Here is a 17247-nt window from a genome sequence, read left to right on the forward strand (position 1 = left end):
GGTTCCTGCGGGCACAGGTGTAAGTCAGGGGGCGCCCACCTGCCCAGGGGGGCGTCATCTCAGCCCGACTGCCCTTCCAGCTCCTCGCCTGCAACCTCCCCCCACCCGAGTTCAACTCACACCTGTGCTCCCCCAGCTCGGCACTTTCCTCGGTCTCTCTGTGCCTTTTGAGCCCAATTCACCCTAAATTGGACAGTAAGAACATGAGACCCTCAGTATGTGAGGAAGCAGTTGTAGAGGAGGAAGGAATTTGGTTTTTTGTTTGTTTGTTTGTTTTTTCCTTGTTATTTCTTTCTTTTATACCTTGGGAGTAACAATGAGAGAAAAGGGTGATTTGTTCTCAGGCTGACTTCACTGTCTACTTTTTTTTTTTTTTTTTTTTTTCTTGACCTTTTCATTCCGGTGGAAAGTCACTGGACAAAGAAGCGAAACCCAGGAGTTCAGGTTCATTCCTGTCCTATTCCTCGGGTCCTCTCACTTCTACTCAGCGGAGGAGCACCAGAGAGATGATGAGAAGGTGCGGGCGCGCACACCTCTGTTCCCGCTTGCAAGTTCATTTCCCTCAGGCAGTAACAACCTCAACAGTTTCCAGGAGAGGTCTTCACGGAGTTGTTATTGAGAAATTACAGAAACTTCACTCTCCACCCTCTTACCATTTATGAAATAGGAACTGAGTGGGAAAAAAAAGAGAGAGAGAATCTATTACCTGACCCCAACCCCGCAACAAAAAAGGTATTTTTAAAATTTTAAGTACAGTCTGCTTTCCAAGGTTGGGCTTGAACTCACAACCCTGAGGTCAAGAGCCAATTGTCTACGGACTGAGCCAGCCGGGCGCCCACAACAGAAAAGTATTTTAAAGTGTTTTAAAGGCACAAAACAAAGCAATACAACTCAGACCTCATCCTGCCGTGCTTGTCTAGATTATGCCCTAAGTGGGGCGAGGAGAAGAGTGTTTAGTGGATGTGACAAATTTTAGTCCCAATACAGATACAGAAATATACCGGGGGTAGTAGACTCTCATGGGTGGGTAGTATTCAGGAAATAGTGTCTGGAAGCTGGCTTGGGACAGGAGAGAGGGTTGTCAGGAAACACGCCGAGGAGCGCCGTCCGTCCGGGGTAAGACCACACCCACTTGCCCACCCTTTGGCTCGAGCACACCGGTTAGCATTGTCCTTCCTTCCAGATTTGTAAGAAACTCTGCAGAAGCATCATCTTTGCTTGAGTAAGAAGGGTCTGGAATAGAATCCAGGAGAGAAGGTAATGCCAACGGAGCGTCAACCTCAGCGAACCGTGTCTTTTATAAAAGCTGAGTGTCAGGCTCCCACACAAGGCTTCCTTTCCTTGCCAACACATTTTGGGTTGTGGCTAAACAACTTCTTTCTTTATCTCAAACAGTCACTTTTTCTAGGAGAAAGAAGGATTTCAGGCCAGCCCGTTGCCTCTAGGTCAGTCTAGGCTCCTTGTGTCTAGTCCCCGCGGACCCGCATCCCAGAGGAGGGGTGTTACCCCTGTGGATGAACGCGGATCACAGAGCACGCGGGCTCCGCTTGATTCTGATGACACATGCATGTGCTTTTATCTGATAAGTCGTTCTCCGATCTGTGCCACTTACATGTTACCAAAGCCAAATTAGTTCTGCCCATGGTTTCTGGCCCCAGCAACCAATGACACGGTTACATCAGCTTTGCAAATTCCTTATAAGATATTTCAGGTGCCCAGACCACATGCACACTTGCACGCAGAGAATCACGACATACGCTCCCTTCCTAATCACTAACCTCTGCCAAATTCTAATACCATTCACTCCCCGGGGCTTCAGCGAGTCCATCATGTTGCTCAAGTATCACGAACAAGGTTTTGTGCTCGGGGCCATGAGGGGCTAACAAGATTTGAAAAGCACAGTTTCTGCTTCCGGAGGGAAAGAGAAGGATGCAAATAACACAGCACAAGGCACTTTCCCCAGTTATGGAAGGGATGGGCAAAGCAGAGTGTCGGAGGAGGGAGAGCCCACCCCACAAGCAGGAAGCCGGGGAGACCCCCGGGGCAGCAGGCAGATTTCCGCAGGTGAGCTGGGGTACAGAGGGAAGCACCACAGGGAAAGATGCTGAGTGGCGTGGGCCAAATGACCTATAAAATGTTGGTTTGTTTGTGGTAAGTGGGCTCCAGACCCAGCGTGGAGCCCGACACAGGGCTTGAACTCATGACCCTGCGATCAAGACATGAGCTGAAATCAAGAGTCGGACACTCAACCCACTGAGCCACCCAGGCATCCCAGCCTATCAAGTTTTTTATATTCAACAGTCTTAACATAACTATTTTAAAACAAGAAGTATATCATTTTACTTGAGGAAAAAACTTAAGAGCACTTACTTTCAGTTGGAAATTTCTTGGCTCGCTCCTCAAAGAACCATTCTCCAGTTTTTATTTTCACATTTCTGAAAAACAAGCAGAAAGGAAGCCTCAGACAGAGATGCGGATGGTGCTGTGTTTGGCTCATAAGAGGTAGGTAGATAGTATTGCATAAAATTAGTCTTGCAAGGGTCCTCAGAGTTCAAATTTCTGGCCCCAACCCCTACTTTACAGATCTCTGATAGAGATTAAGTGATCTGTTAGCAGCAAAGCTGGGGGTCTCTGCTTCGGTCTCTTTTATCCTCTTTGTAACATACAGATGCAATATATACATATGAACATATGGGTGTGACCAATTTATATTAAGTACTTCATGTTTTCCTAATAAATATACACAGGGAAACACAATTACCATCCAAATGATCAATTTATCATGTTTACAATGGTCAAAAACGGCATGAAGGATAATTAACAAAAAAATCCAAAGCTGTCCATTTGGCCAGGTGGGAGTTCATCCCTAAAATAGGTTAAGGTTAGTTTGTGTTAACCACGATGTTTCCCAAAAGCTGACAGAGTAGCCGTGAAGTTTCCTGGACAGACCTGACGTGTGGAATGTGGGATCCATGCACGGGGTGGAGATCCTGGACGTGGGTCCGAGTGGACCATCTACGAAACGGCCTTTTGTTGGCCATTGCTCTGCTGGCAGCTGCTGGGGTTCCTCTTCAGCCCCGCAAATACACAAATACTACAAGTTTTTCACACCCTTAAAATAATGTGCCACAAAACTTGCCAATTCCTGGATTATGAAAGTTGAAGAAAAATTAGAATGTCAACTTATGAATTCTCATCTATAAGATACTGAAATAAATTCTCCATTAGGATCTTTTAGGCTACATATGAACGCAGATGGATTTTTCTTAACCAATGCTTAGAACTGTTACAAATGTAGTCACTTCACAAATACATGTCCAGCCACATGTTTTTAAAATACCCTCTTCCTCTACGGGGTTCTAATAATTGTTGGAAGACATCAACCAGCTTCCTCTACTTTATCTCGTGAGCAACTGTCATGTTCTCCAATTACTAAGTAAATCATGATTCCCAATGCTTAGTGACTAGAACAAGGGAAAAATACACAGGGCTTTTATAAATTGTGATAACAGAATTTTGATCATCAGTCACTGCCATTCAGAGCCAAAATATATAGAATGTTCAACTGTGATATGTCCCTAGGGTGGGGAGAAAAAACAGGAAAAAGTCGGCACTGTAAATACAAACATCTAATCTAATAAACTGACACGAAACACGACACTCAGCTCCTCGGAAGTTCCCTCCGCAGGCAAGGAGAGCATCAGGCACCAGGCAAAGTCTGGAGAGATGAATGGGGCAGCCGGGAAGTCAAGCTCTTCGAAGGACCGCACCTGCCAACCGTTTATGCCCGTGGGCAACTCTTCCATCCTTACCAGCAGGACGAAGTCTAACCATCAGACGAAGAGAGTAGAGGAGCAAAATCAAATGTGGAAACAAGAGACCTCCAACTACTAAATGAACTCGACTTCCTGGACTTTCCTTCCTGGTGGTGGTGACCGTTTCAGCCAGTCTAGCTTGGCATGCTGCACAGCCTGTAACCCTTGGGACCAAAAGCATCCATGTCCAGGGCAGGACAGGGATGGTGCCGGCTTCAGACGGGAAGGAGGTCAGAGCTGAGAATTCAGCAGTGAATCAAACCACAACCCCCGACAGTCAGCCAAGACTAGCCGAGCCAAGCCAGACACCATGCACGGATCCACAATCACGAAAGGAAAGCTCAGTGGAGGAAAGGGGAGGGTGCAGACACCTGAGTAAACCACTGTCCTCCTCCAGCCCTGATTTCAGAACCTCTGCAGTGAATTAAAATATCCGTCTGCTGGCGCTGGGTCCTGTAACTGCATATCCCAGTTGACGATTTGTGAAGCTCAAGCAGGAGCTTTTCTGGCAGCAGAGCTCTGGACACAGACTTTGTGTGTCTCCAGCCCATCTCTGAGTAAAGAATAGAAGGATAAAAACACCACTGTCCTAGACCATATGTCAAAATGCATGTTTTTTGCATTGGAGGCTCTGTTTCCTTTGAGAATAGATTTGAGCTGGACCTCCCAATCCTTGCTGAATCAGCCATTCCTAAGCAATGGTTCCCTAATATCCTTCCCAAAGGCTCCCTGTCCACACCAACCCCGAGATACAAAAAGGGGTACCATCTGTTGCTCTTATCGACAAAGGCGAGCAGACTTTGCAGTGGCCGCACCTGCTCGTCTCTGTCCTCGTTAGGGCCAACGTAGGGTAGCTTGACTCACAGTAACCAGAGGAAACATATTGTTATTTCTCCCCAGGTGATTAATCAGAATCTGGCTATGAAAGTTTCTTGAAACATTTTCTGAGCTCAGCAATAGGCTAATGCTTTTACATTCTTCAGAATCGAGACTTGCTTCTTTAAAACTTGTTCAATCAGGGGCACCTGGATGGCTCAGTCGGTTAAGTGTTTGCCCTCAGCTCTGGTCATGACCTCAGGGTCCTGAGATTGAGCCCACAGTCCTGCTCTCCGCTCAGCAGGGAGTCTGCTGCTCATTCTCCCTTTGCCCTTCCTACTCCCTTTGCTTGCCTCCCAAATGAGTAAATTTTAAAAACCTTTAAAAAACATTTTCAATCAATTGACAAATACATCTTGGAAAGCAAAAGCCTAGGGTTTGTGGAGACAGCAGAAGCTCCGGAATCAGGAGAGCATCTGACCTTCCTTTGACTCTGTGCTAAGATCGCTCCCATAAATGCCAAGCCCGCGGCACAGAGCCAGCTCTAACTACACTCCCGGAGGTCCTGGCATCCATTCTCATAGCCTTGAACTCTGCTCATGCTGTCCTTTCAGCAGCAAACAAGAAGTAACTGTTGAAAAGCACTTCGCAAACCCCAGCATACAAATGTTGAATGATACAATGAACGGATGACCGGAGCAGAAAGAGCCTTTGACCTGTTACTCTCAGAGCAAGCAGTGAGTCAAACAGCCTGCTGGAATGCAGTTTTACTTTGCATCGAAATTACTTGCATCTGCGGACGGACAGTTAACAGTAACACATGCCACCTAACAGCTAACCATAACCACGCCTTATGCTCTTCAAAAAGTCAACATCATGTCCCTAGAGTTGCTTAATGTATTTTCCACCATTTCAAGGGACAAGAGGTGGAAAACTGGTCTGCAGAGATGGGATTCTGGAAATGCCTCCGGAGATGCCTCTCCCCGGGGTAGATCTGCTCTCCAGCCGATGTCCTGACGGCCAGGAAGCCTCAGGAGGTCCCTGAGGGCCCATCAAACGAACAAGTTGACAAAAGTCCAAATGAAGAAGCTGAATATTATAAAACTGAGACCCACCTAACGGCTTTGTGCTAGCCTGTCCACCTGTTGGGTAATTCCCAGCTGGAGGAGTCTGAGGCGAGCCTATGGTGGGATTTTCTCAGTGTATTTTTACTTCAAATAATCTCACATCTAAGACGGTTTTTAGTTACAAAGCAGAACAGTGATGTTTTTTCCTGCCAGCTCAGTTGATCTGCTTTCAACGTTTTTACAGGAAAAAAAAGATTGACCGTAGTGATTAAATCCTTGGTAACTAGGGGAGGACTCAGAGAATCAAGATGAAGATAAAGAAAAGATCGCATCAAGCTGCTGCCACCCCTTCTTGCAAAATGGTTGTAGCTCTCCCTCAGCTGACCTCAGAGAGAAGACAGGTGCCCCCTGTGTGAATTCACAGCACCAAGCCTGACTGGGGCACATGGCAGGGGCCAGAGAATCCATGTGGGTTGGTAAATGAATAAAAAGCCTTGTGGGGAGCCCCTGAGAACTGTAGGGAGAGGCTGGAATCCTGCTGGGCTGTGCACTGAGATCTAACGTGTGTGGGCCCTTCTAAGCACGTGGAGTGGGGGTCACGGACTCAGGCACCGGGTAGAGACTATAAAAGAGGGAAGCAGGCTGTGTGCAGACGATAGGGAGGGGTGAGGACTGTGGTGAGTTGGAGACCCCGCAGTCCGTTTTAAGGCATTGAAATGATAAATATTAGACTCCAGGCCAAAGACACATGACCTGTCGGCAGGCTGTTGGTCATGTGTTTGTGACTCTTGGTTTATTACATCATATTGACAAAAGTGAGAAAAATTGCTGCACTTGAGGCCTCGACAAAGAATCGGGTTAGAGACCGCACATTGCCCTGTTCCTAGAGATCTAAGAAGAGCCCCCCCAACCCACTGCCGTAGGGACCACAGGAAGGGTGAGAAACAGGAGTCTGTGCTTGTTGGCAATTCCTCAGCCCAAAGAGACAACTGAGAGCGTCTGACAAAACGCCGAAGGTGTCTCAGGACACGTAGCACTCGGGGAAATGGGGAACGTTTTAGAGAGTACTTCGTCCTCAAAAGCCACCTGAGACCCATGTCTAAGAGAAGGAGACAGAAAGACAGAAGGAGAAACCAGGCTGACATGAACAGAAATCAGACTAGAATAAAGACAAATCTGGCAAAAAAAAAAAAAAAAGAGAGAGAGAGAGAGGGAGAGAGAACAGTCTGCCAGGAAGCAGTAGCAGAATGGAGAGGCCGGAAAGCTGAATGAGTGAGCTGACCCAGCAGACGCGCTTTTCTGGAACATGAACAGAAAAGTAAAAGACGTCAGATGTTGGAGACAGAGAACAAAGGTAACCTACGCATTAAAAGTTACCCTCTAAGAAGCTAGGGCAAGGGGTATAAAACACGGTCAGGGGCCTCACAGCTGACTGACGAAAATGTTACCGAGTCAAAAACCAAGCAGACCTTCACCTCCCACCCATTAGGGGGGCTACTAGCAAAAACAAAGCAAAACAAAACAACCTGAAAAGACCAAGTGTTGACGAGAACGTAAGGGAAATGGTTGCTGTGTGCGCCGCCGGTGGGATCATTAAATGGTGTGCTACTATGGGAAACAGGATGAAAAAATTAAACATCGAAGTATCACACGAGCCAACAATTCCACTTCTGGGTCTATCTCCAAAAGAACGGTCTCTTCTGCACAACCATGTTCACAACAGCACCATTCACAATAGCCAAAGGCTAGAATTCATCCAAGTGTCCATCAAGGAACCAACAGACAAACAAAATGTGACACAGACACGTGACAGAATAAGCACCTTGAATACACAGCCTTAAAAAGTGAGGGAACTTGCGGTAACCTACAACATTCTGCTCAGTGAAATGAGCCGATCGTAAAAAGACAAAGACTGCATGATTCTCCTGATCTGGGCAGCTAGAATCTGCGAATTCTGAAATACAATGCTGGTTCCCAGCGGAAGGAAGAAATAGTTGTTTAACTGGTATAAAGTTTCAGTTTTGCAAGATGGAAAAGTTCCAGAGATGGACGGTGGTGAGGGCTGCCTGAAGATGTGGACAGACTTGCCTCTAAACTGTAGGGTGAAAAAGAGCGAAGATAGTAAATTTTATGTTATATCTATTTTATCACAATTAAAGTTTGTAAAAATTTTTTAAGATTTGCTATTTGAGAGAGAGAGAGGGCACAGGGGAGAGAGGCTGAGGGAGAGAGAAAGTCTCAAGCAGACTCCATGCTCAGCATGGAGACCCATGTGGAGCCAGATCCCATGACCCTGAGGTCATGACCCGAGCCTTTAGAGAAGCCAGATGTTTAAACAAGTGCACCACCCAGGCACCCCTAAATATATATATACATACATATATATACACATATACACATACATATATATACATACATATATACATATGTGTATATATGTATATATATGTACATATATATACACACACATATATGTATGTGTATGTATGTGTGTATATATATATACACATACAGAGAGGGAGAGAAAGATTTTTTAAGACAAGGAAATCGAGAGGATGAGGGCTCAAAGGGACTTTATTCCTTAAATCCAACATAGAAGAGCTCACAACCAGACATGGATGAGAAACCATTTTTAATTACAAGTCTACGGGGGAAGAAAAGCCAGTGTTTGTAACACATAAAAACCAGATGATCACTAAAAGAAATAAAAATAAAAATAGCTTCAGATGTCTCTGTCATATTAAATTCCAAAGGACAATGAGAACACGTTTCCTGAACTTTGAGATGAAAAGGTTGGGACCTAAGGTTTTACTCATGAGCAAAGGTTATGGAGGAAAACCTTAAATTTGCAATGACTCAGATCTTATGCCACCCACATGCTCTTCTGGGGGCAAAAAAGTCCTTCAAGAGGCACTTCAGTTAATTGAAAAATGAATCACAATAAAGAACTTGCAAATTGGGAAATCACGGCCTCAAAAGATGGGCAATGAGCGCTCAGATGTGTTAAACCTTAGAGTCGGTTTAATAATTGTAAACTATAATCGTAAAACTATGCAGGTGACACGAGTAATCACTGAGGGAGATGTTCTAGGACATAAAAGGAGTAATTTGTATAACAATATAAATATTTAAAGACGATGAAATGAGTAACATTTGTAAACATTTCTGTCTCTATGAATTTCTGACTCTACCCTGGGTGCATCATGTGAGTAGAATCATACATTTTTCCTTCTGCCTTACTTCACTTAACATAGTGTTTGTGAAGTTCATCCCTGTTTGCGCAGGTATTAAATCTCATTATTTGTCGTGGCTGAGTGACGTTGCACGCACGTATGTATCACATTCTGTTTACGCACTCATCAGTTAACAGACAAAGGGTTGTCCTGTGACTGTTGTGAATAAGGCTGCGGTGAACACTGGTTTATTGTGTGAGTGTTCGAAAGCTACAAGGTTTTGTCATAAACCACTATGCAGAGGCGCGTTGACGGCAACGGTCATCGAAACATCCAACTCTTGGTTTGGGTTCAGGTCATGACCTCGGGGTCCTGGGACCCAGCCCTGAGTCGGGCTCCACGCTCAGCGTCTCATCTCGGCGTCTGCTGGAGATTCTCTCTCCCTCTCCCTCTGCCCCTCCCACTTGAGCTCGCTCCCTCTCTCTCTAAAATAAATAAACAAATCTTAAAAAAAAAAACAAAACAAAACCTTAATATCTTCATTTTGTTATTTCAGGTGGCAAAAGGCCAGGGAGGAAGCAGGGCCCGCCAGGCTCCCCGCGTCACTGAAGGGGCCCATGGCTCCAGGCCACTCACCCCCTGGGGCCCACACGTTTCCTCACATCACTGTGGCCTCCCGGCCAAGCCTCGCTTCCCTGACTACACAGACTCAGAGAGGAAAACCAGGCCGCTGGCTGCGGGAGAGGAGGAGCTGCCCTTGAAAGGGGCCCAAAGCAGGATCACAAGTGAACAGCGCTTCGCCGGCAGCGAGCACCCAGCCCCCCTGGGGCCACCCCCATCCCGGCTGCTGCCTCTCAGAGGTTGATGAGAAAGAAATGACCTTTCTTCCCACCCAGGCAGAATGGTTCCCGGGGGTGCCCGAGGCCAGGCAGAGCCCCCCGCCTCCTGACAGGGCGGCAGCTGGCCTGCTATGTCCACACAGGCCCGCCAGCAGCCCCAGCCCACTTACCCGGATTGGTTCCCAGCTGGGAAACTGTTTACACAGGCTGCCAGGCAAGTGGTACATCATAATTCTATATTATATGTATTAATAAAAAATATATATATATATACTAATATACTAGTATAGTATATTAGTTCTTAGGATCTGTCGACATTTTAAAACTTATTTATTTTTTAATTTTAAGTAGGCTCCAGGACCAACATGGGGCTTGAGCTCACGACCCTGAGAAGGAAAATCACATGTCTTCCGGGCTGAGCCAGCCAGCTGCCCTAGGGTCTATCGACATTTATGAGAAGATTCAAACTTTAAATACATTTCCCAAATCAAACTGAAAATTAACCCAGATGGGCTTAACATGTCAGATTATATGGTGCGTAGGATGTTCCTTCTTCCTTTCCTAAGCATTAGGCAACGTGAACCTACCACCTCTAGATTGTGGAGCCTTAAACACAAAGTGACCATTTCAGAGATGGCAAAACCTGTGCTTGGAGGATTCTGTTCAAGGTAACAGTTTCACTGCCTTGTTAGTAGATTTTTACAGTTTCGAAAAGGGAAGGAAAGGAATAGCTGATTTCATATCTGATGACTTCATTTCTGTAGTTACAAAAGCACTGTCTGTATGGGTAGCAAAGTGCATAATAGAATTAGGCAGATGTGTTTCTTTCCTTTTAAAGAAGCACCTTTGTTAATTTCTTAAAAGAGTCATCAAGTGTAAGGTTGAGTCTTAGAAAGATATCACAAAATCGAATCCCATCATCACCAAAGCATCCCAAAGACAGAAGGCATTTCAGAGGAGTATAACATGCTGAGGTCAGCTTTCACATTAGCTAGAAATCCATGGGCAACTTTCTTTGAACAAAACTGTCTGTTCTTAACTATCTGCACTAATGGAACAGGGCAGGAGATGAATCATCAAAAACCACTCAAGCCACACGATTTCTCTCTGGCGTTGGGATGCACTTTTGTCTCTCTATGGACATGGGCATGGCATTGTGGACATTCCTATGAAAACATGACTTCAAAGGAACTACAGGCCTGTCCGGGATCCCTCCATCTGCCAGGACCCTTATTTCTAGCTCAGAGTGTTAACTAAGGCAGCACCTCTCTACTGTGCAAAGCGCCAGCCCAGGAAAGCAGACTTCTCGTGCTGGCCTTCCCCTCAGGGCGAAAAATTTCTGCTGGGCTGAGTGTGGTGACAATGTCAAGTCTGAACAAGAGCGTTAATGATGCGGAAGGCTTACTAACCTCAAAGAAAGGTTTTAGAAGCAAGGCCTGTGTGACAAATCATGTACTGATGGCAGAATAAATTTCAGCTTCAAAAAAAGGAATGATACTCAAATTATTGTGAAAGCATTCCCTCTAGTACGTACAAAATAAACTTCTCAAAAATAAACTTTTCCCAAAACTGTCCTAGACACTTCTACTTTTTTACTGTTTTAGTAGCACAAGGGCTTCCAAGAATACTAAATGGTCATTACTCCCATTTGGACCCAAGGATTAAAAAGAATGTCATGGGGGCGCCTGGGTGGCTCAGTGGGTTAAGCCTCTGCCTTCGGCTCAGGTCACGATTCCAAGGTCCTGGGATCAAGTCCTGCATCAGGCTCTCTGCTAGGCAGGGAGCCTGCTTCCTCCTCTCTCTCTCTCTCTCTCTGCCTGCCTCTCTGCCTACTTGTGATCTCTGTCTGTAAAAAAAAAAAAAAAAAAAAAAGAAGGTCATGATCCTACATACAGTTGTCATCTACCATATTCCTACAGAAAACGTTGTACATGTACCTTATGAAACAGCCAAGCTAGAAGGTGAGGACTAAAACAGATGCCATCTCCAAGTCAGAACAAAGAAAACAAAACCTTACCTTAAAGAACAAGAGGCTTTTCCCTTGTAAAGTTGGTTTCAGTGGCTAATCTCTTGAAAATGTGCACACGTATGACTATGTTACATATTTACTCAATATATTCAACTTGTGTATACTTTTTCTTGTGAAACTCACGACCATAATTTCTATCAGCAATGTTAAAAATCAGATTAGAAAAAAAATCAGGTTTTGAAATAGAAGAGAGACAGCAAAGACATGTCACTTTAACCTCGGCACCAAGCTAACATCCTTCCTCGCTGACCCCCTATACCACACCCAGCATTCAGTTCCTTTTCAATATTTCATAGAGTTATACTTTTTACTCACTTGAAGAGCAGAAGCATTTACAATAAAGACTGTAAATTATACCATTCCCATACATTTGACTTGATGGGTATGAAGTGAGGATTCAGTATTTTATCAAACAAAACATGGCATTAGGGAAATGCTGGGAGCATCAGTATGAAATTTCAAAGATTATATTTTCCAAACTCTGGGATGTCTTACTCTAAGCAGGAAACGCAACTGCTGTAAAACTTATCTTGACATGTCACGTGATTGTCAATAAAAATTATTTCACACAATGCAAAAGAGAGAGTACATCATTCTGTAATGATATCTTTACATCTAAATCCTAACCTAAAGTGTGTTTGAGCAACAACCAAAATATCCCCTTTAATAAATTCCAAAAATCTCATTTTAACCCTTCCTACTCTGCAGCAATAATTCAAACCCCAACCAGAGAACTAAGTATGTGATAATGAATGCCAAGGATTGTATATCCATGTGTAACTGGGCACTCTTAATTTTCTCTCCATGAGCTTCCGGCAGAGTAGATCAGAGACATGTAAGCAGCCCAAGAAAGTATCCTGGGATCAACCATACAACCTCCCACCATTTGAAACCCTCGCTCTAAAATGTCTGATTTACTTATTTATAAATAGCAAACATTCCTGATGCAACAGAGAGAAAGGACATCCCAACGAATATCTGAGACTGAAGAATGAACGATTGCTTATGGTCACGGCCAGTTACAAAGCAAGAGGAAAAGATCACAGTTTGAAAGACAAATGTCTTGAGCACCTATAATTCCTCAGCCATCTGCTTCCAGGAGGATGAGCAGGTCCTTTCTAGACACATGAAGTTGGATGCTACTGCACAGTCAATGATTTTGAAGGGAAAAAAAAATCAATGTGAACCGAAGTCATCCAGTTCAATCTTATCTTTCAAAACCAAGCAAACAAGCAAATATGAAGCTTAGTCTCCCTGACATTTCAACATGGTTGTTACCTCATCCCATGTCATCCGTGGGAATTGTCAGTACAAGGGGGGGGGGGGAGGACCACTGAACCAAGAAGCAAGGACGCATCTCTTCCTCTTCTTTCCTTCTCCCAAATCACCTCTTTTTTTTTTTTTTTTTTTTTTTTTTTTTTTTTTTTCAAATCACCTCTTTTGATGGCTCCTTGCTGAGGACAACACATGGCCCCTCATGACTAGAGCAACTTTCACCAACTTTGTTCTTCCAAGTCCTTCTCAATGTGTCTTTGCTTCCTGAGGTCTTTCTGCTGCTTCTCTTTTGTTCTCAATTTCGTTTTGCCTTCTGCCTTATCACTTCATGCCCAGTTCACTGCTAATATGTTCCTGCAGATCACTGGCTGTCACCATCCCCGGACCCCGGCCCCGCCCTACAGAACACTGGTGCACTGTGACACGGCTTCCTCTTGGCAAAGCATCTAGGTTCACACCCCATTTTCCGTGGCCCAAGATTCAAGGTCTTCTGAGTGGCTTTCCTCCCTGCAGGCAGGAGATGGCAGAGATCTAGAAGGGATGGGATTCAGGAGACCAGAGCTCTAGTCTAACTGACTTCCTGGCCTCAGGCTAACTACTTTCTGTCTCTTAGCCTCTTGTTTCACCTGTAAAATTAGGATAATAATCCTCATTGCCCTGTTTCAAGGTTTAAATGAAACGTGCAAGATAAAAAAAAAAAAAAAAAAAAAAAAAAACTCTTGCACAGAAGAGAAAGAGTCAACAAAACTAAAAGGCAATGGAATGGAATGGAAGAAGATATTTACAAGTGACATTTCAGATATAAAAGGCGGGCATCCAAGATCTATAAATAACTTATCAAACTCAACACCCAAAAAAAACAAATGATCCAGTCAAGAAATGGGCATAAGACATGAACAGACACTTCTCTAAAGAAGACATAGGAGTGGCTAACAGACACATGAAAAAATGTTCATCATCACTAGCCATCAGGGAGATTCAAATCAAAACCACAATAAGATACCATCTTACACCAGTTAGAATGGCAAAAATTAACAAGATAGGAAACAACAAGTGTTGGTGAGGATGTGGAGAGAGGGGAACCCTGTTACATTGTTGGTGGAAATACAAGCTGGTGTAGCCACTCTGGGAAACAGTGTGGAAATTCCCCAAGAAGTTGAAAATAGAGCAACCCTATGACCCAATAATCACACCACTGGGTATTCACCCCCAAAGATACAGGCATAGTAAAATGAAGGGACACTGATACCACAACGTTCAAAGCAGCAATGACCACAATAGCCAAACTGTGGAAAGAGCAAAGATATCTTTCAACAGATGAATGAATAAGAAGATGTGGTCCATATACACAATGGAATATGACTCAGCCATCAGAAAGGAGGACTACCCACCATTTGCATCAACATGGGTGGAACTGGAGGGCATTATGTTGAGTGAAGTAAGTCAAGCAGAGAAAGACATTTATCATACGGTTTCACTTATTCATGGAACATAAGGAATGGAGTGGAAGACCACAGGGAAAGGGAGGGAAAACTGAACAGGAAGAAATCAGGGAGGAAGACAAAGCATGAGAGACTCTGGACTCCGAGAAACAAACTGACGTTTATAGAAGGGAGGGGGGTGGAGGGATGGGGTAACCAGGTGATGGACACTAAGGAGGGCACATGACGTGATGAGCACTGGGTGTCATATGCAACTGATGAATCACTGAACACTATGATACGTTGGCTAACTGAACACAACTTTTAAAAGAAAGAAAGAGAGGGAGGGAGGGAGGGACATGCAGTATTAAAAAAAAACACTAAACCCGTATCCCCATGCTGGCCTCTTTCCCTGAGGATGCCTGTCTTCCTCCCTGGCCCTGACCCTCATCCAGAAATACTCCAAATATAGATGCTCTGAAAATCGCCTTGAGCCAACTCACCCCTCTCTTGTCAGAGCTCCCAGGGACATTTAGAAGCTCTTTTTTTTTTTTTTTTTTTTTAAGATTTTATTTATTTATTTGACAGGAAGAGTGAGAGCACAAGCAGGGAGGAGAGGGAGAAGCCGGCTCCCCACTAAGCCGGGAACCTGATGCGGGACTCGATCCCAGGACCCTGTGATAGCGACCTGAGCCAAAGGCAGACACTTAACCAACTGAGTCACCCAGGTGTCCCCTTAGCAGCTCTAAGAGGAAAACTGCCTTGAAGCAGAAACCTCAAAGACATCCCGGAACCTCGACACAACTCCAGGGCCAGCACGTCCCACAGGCCTTTTTCTCTGATGGCCACAACCTGTCATTTGGTTTTGTTTTTCTAAATCACCATCCTACAGCTTCCCCTTTCCTGATTTTAAAAAACCTCCTTCCCCCCTCCTGGTCCCACAACGGATCCACTTCTTCCCAAGGACCGAGTCTCAAGCTGAGGCAGCTGCAGAGAGAGGAAAGCCTCTGGGGTCCGTCCCCCACCTAGGACCCCCACCCCCTGTCAGTCATGACTGTCAAGTATTCTAAAGTCCTGCCAGCCTTCTCTCTAGGATGGGGGTCCAGGGTGGACAAAACCAGAGAGAGGACAGAGGGTTGCCAAGAAAGGAGAGGGGGGTGGAATACGTGTTATCAATTATTTCGTTCTCTCCCCATATGATTTCCTGAGGCACTTCATTCCCCATAATGCAATTATCTTTGGTATTTTGAAAAGCATCCTTATTTCACAATAAGGAAACTGGGGTTTTAGAAATCACACTTTGTGTACTTAGAGGGTAGAGTTACAACAGCGAGGTCACAATACCCTCTTGGGTACAGGTTTCAAAATGGGCTGCCTTCCCAGGAGACGGCCTCAGCCTCATCCGTCTTCCCAGTGTGGTTTTTAGCTTACAGTGAACTATTCAAAGACAAAAAACCACCAATGCCTTTAATCCCTTACCAGGCAATGGTCACCATTAGACTTCAAATACATACAGTTTATTGAAAGGAGGGAAGGAAATCTTAAGACTTTCTAGACATTATTTGGAATTATTACCTCCTTTCTCAAGAGCCCAGGCAGCTCCCTGCAACTCCCTGCCCTTCCCTCTCAAGATAAGAAAAGCCTAAAGGGCTGAGCGGGGAGCACTAAAAAACAGGAAAAAGCTCTATTTTTAACGTCTTGATGAATTGTCATACTGTTCTCCAGAGCAGCTGTACCAGCAAAATATACATATATTAAAATTTTTTTAATTAAAAATTTATATCTAAAAGAAAGAAAGACAAAGAAAAAAACAAAGGCTGAAGGACATTGGCCTCAGCAAACCAAAGAGACGTGAAATGAGTGAGGGGCGCAGAGTTAGCGCTGACCGAATCAGCCTGACTTGGCGAGCTGCTGTCCAAGTACAAGGTGTGCTATTTAGGAGCAAAGAAATCTGGTTGAACAACTTCACTTCTTCTCTGGATGAGGGACTGAAATTAAGCCTTGCAAAGGGACAGGAAATTTGAGATCATTAATGCCAGGGACCCAATAAGCACAGCTCTCTTGACTGAGGGGGACAGAAACCCCAGCCACCGGCCCCCCACGATGTGAGTACCTCTCCTGATCTTTGTCCTGGGCACTCTCCCATCTGCAACAACACTTAGGAGCTCTTTTTAAATTCCCCAAGTCTCTGGTTATTCTAGATTCACACCAGACGAATGTCTCCCCTCCTCAAGGTTCTGCAATGTCCTTGTGGGCACAGTCCCCAACAAACAGGGACAACCTCTATTGTGTTTTCAAGTCATCAATGACCAGTCCATTCTTGCTTTGAAAAGTGGGAGCCTCAGCCAAAGACGCTGTTTCTCATTTCCAAAATGCATAGTTCCAAATGCCCACTCCATGTCAAAAAACTTTTTTTAAAAAACCTCATGACACCAAAAGATTGAAATACGTGAAGATTCAGTCTGGCGCTAATAGAAAGCTACTCATTTCTTTGAGTAGCCAATAGAAGTCAGCTTATCCCTCTTCCCAAAGGCCTTACGGAAAGCTGCATGAGAAGGCAGTGGTGTAGGGACACCTCAAACACACCTCCTCCCGCAGACGCCAGATCTGTAGCTTCATAAGGAACAACCCCCCCCTGAAGAAGGACTGAAAACCAGTCTAACCGCCACCCGCAACATAGGATAAAAAGACAACACTGTGGTGGTGGGTAGGAGATGCAGAGACACGTTGTCACCGAACGCCCCCTCACCACCATCACAGAGACACACCACAGGGAGGGATCTCACAAGGACCGAGTTTCTCCCAGAGGAGT

General features: G+C 44.8%; 1 protein-coding gene across 3 annotated transcripts in view; it reads right to left on the reverse strand.

Moving 5' to 3' along the window:
* SYTL3 (synaptotagmin like 3) overlaps positions 1–17247 on the reverse strand; it is a 79572-nt gene that overhangs the window by 46099 nt on the left and 16226 nt on the right. For 2 of the 3 annotated variants that reach the window (XM_059176636.1, XM_059176635.1), the window contains exon 5: positions 2371–2435. In XM_059176636.1, coding sequence (XP_059032619.1) covers positions 2371–2435 — 65 coding nt within the window. Of the gene's footprint in view, positions 1–2370; positions 2436–13174; positions 13352–17247 lie in introns of those variants that run through there. The other variant, XM_059176638.1, reaches the window with a different exon arrangement.

This window comes from Mustela lutreola, chromosome 6 (assembly GCF_030435805.1).
Source record: "Mustela lutreola isolate mMusLut2 chromosome 6, mMusLut2.pri, whole genome shotgun sequence".
In the NCBI taxonomy this organism is placed as follows: Eukaryota; Metazoa; Chordata; class Mammalia; order Carnivora; family Mustelidae; genus Mustela; species Mustela lutreola.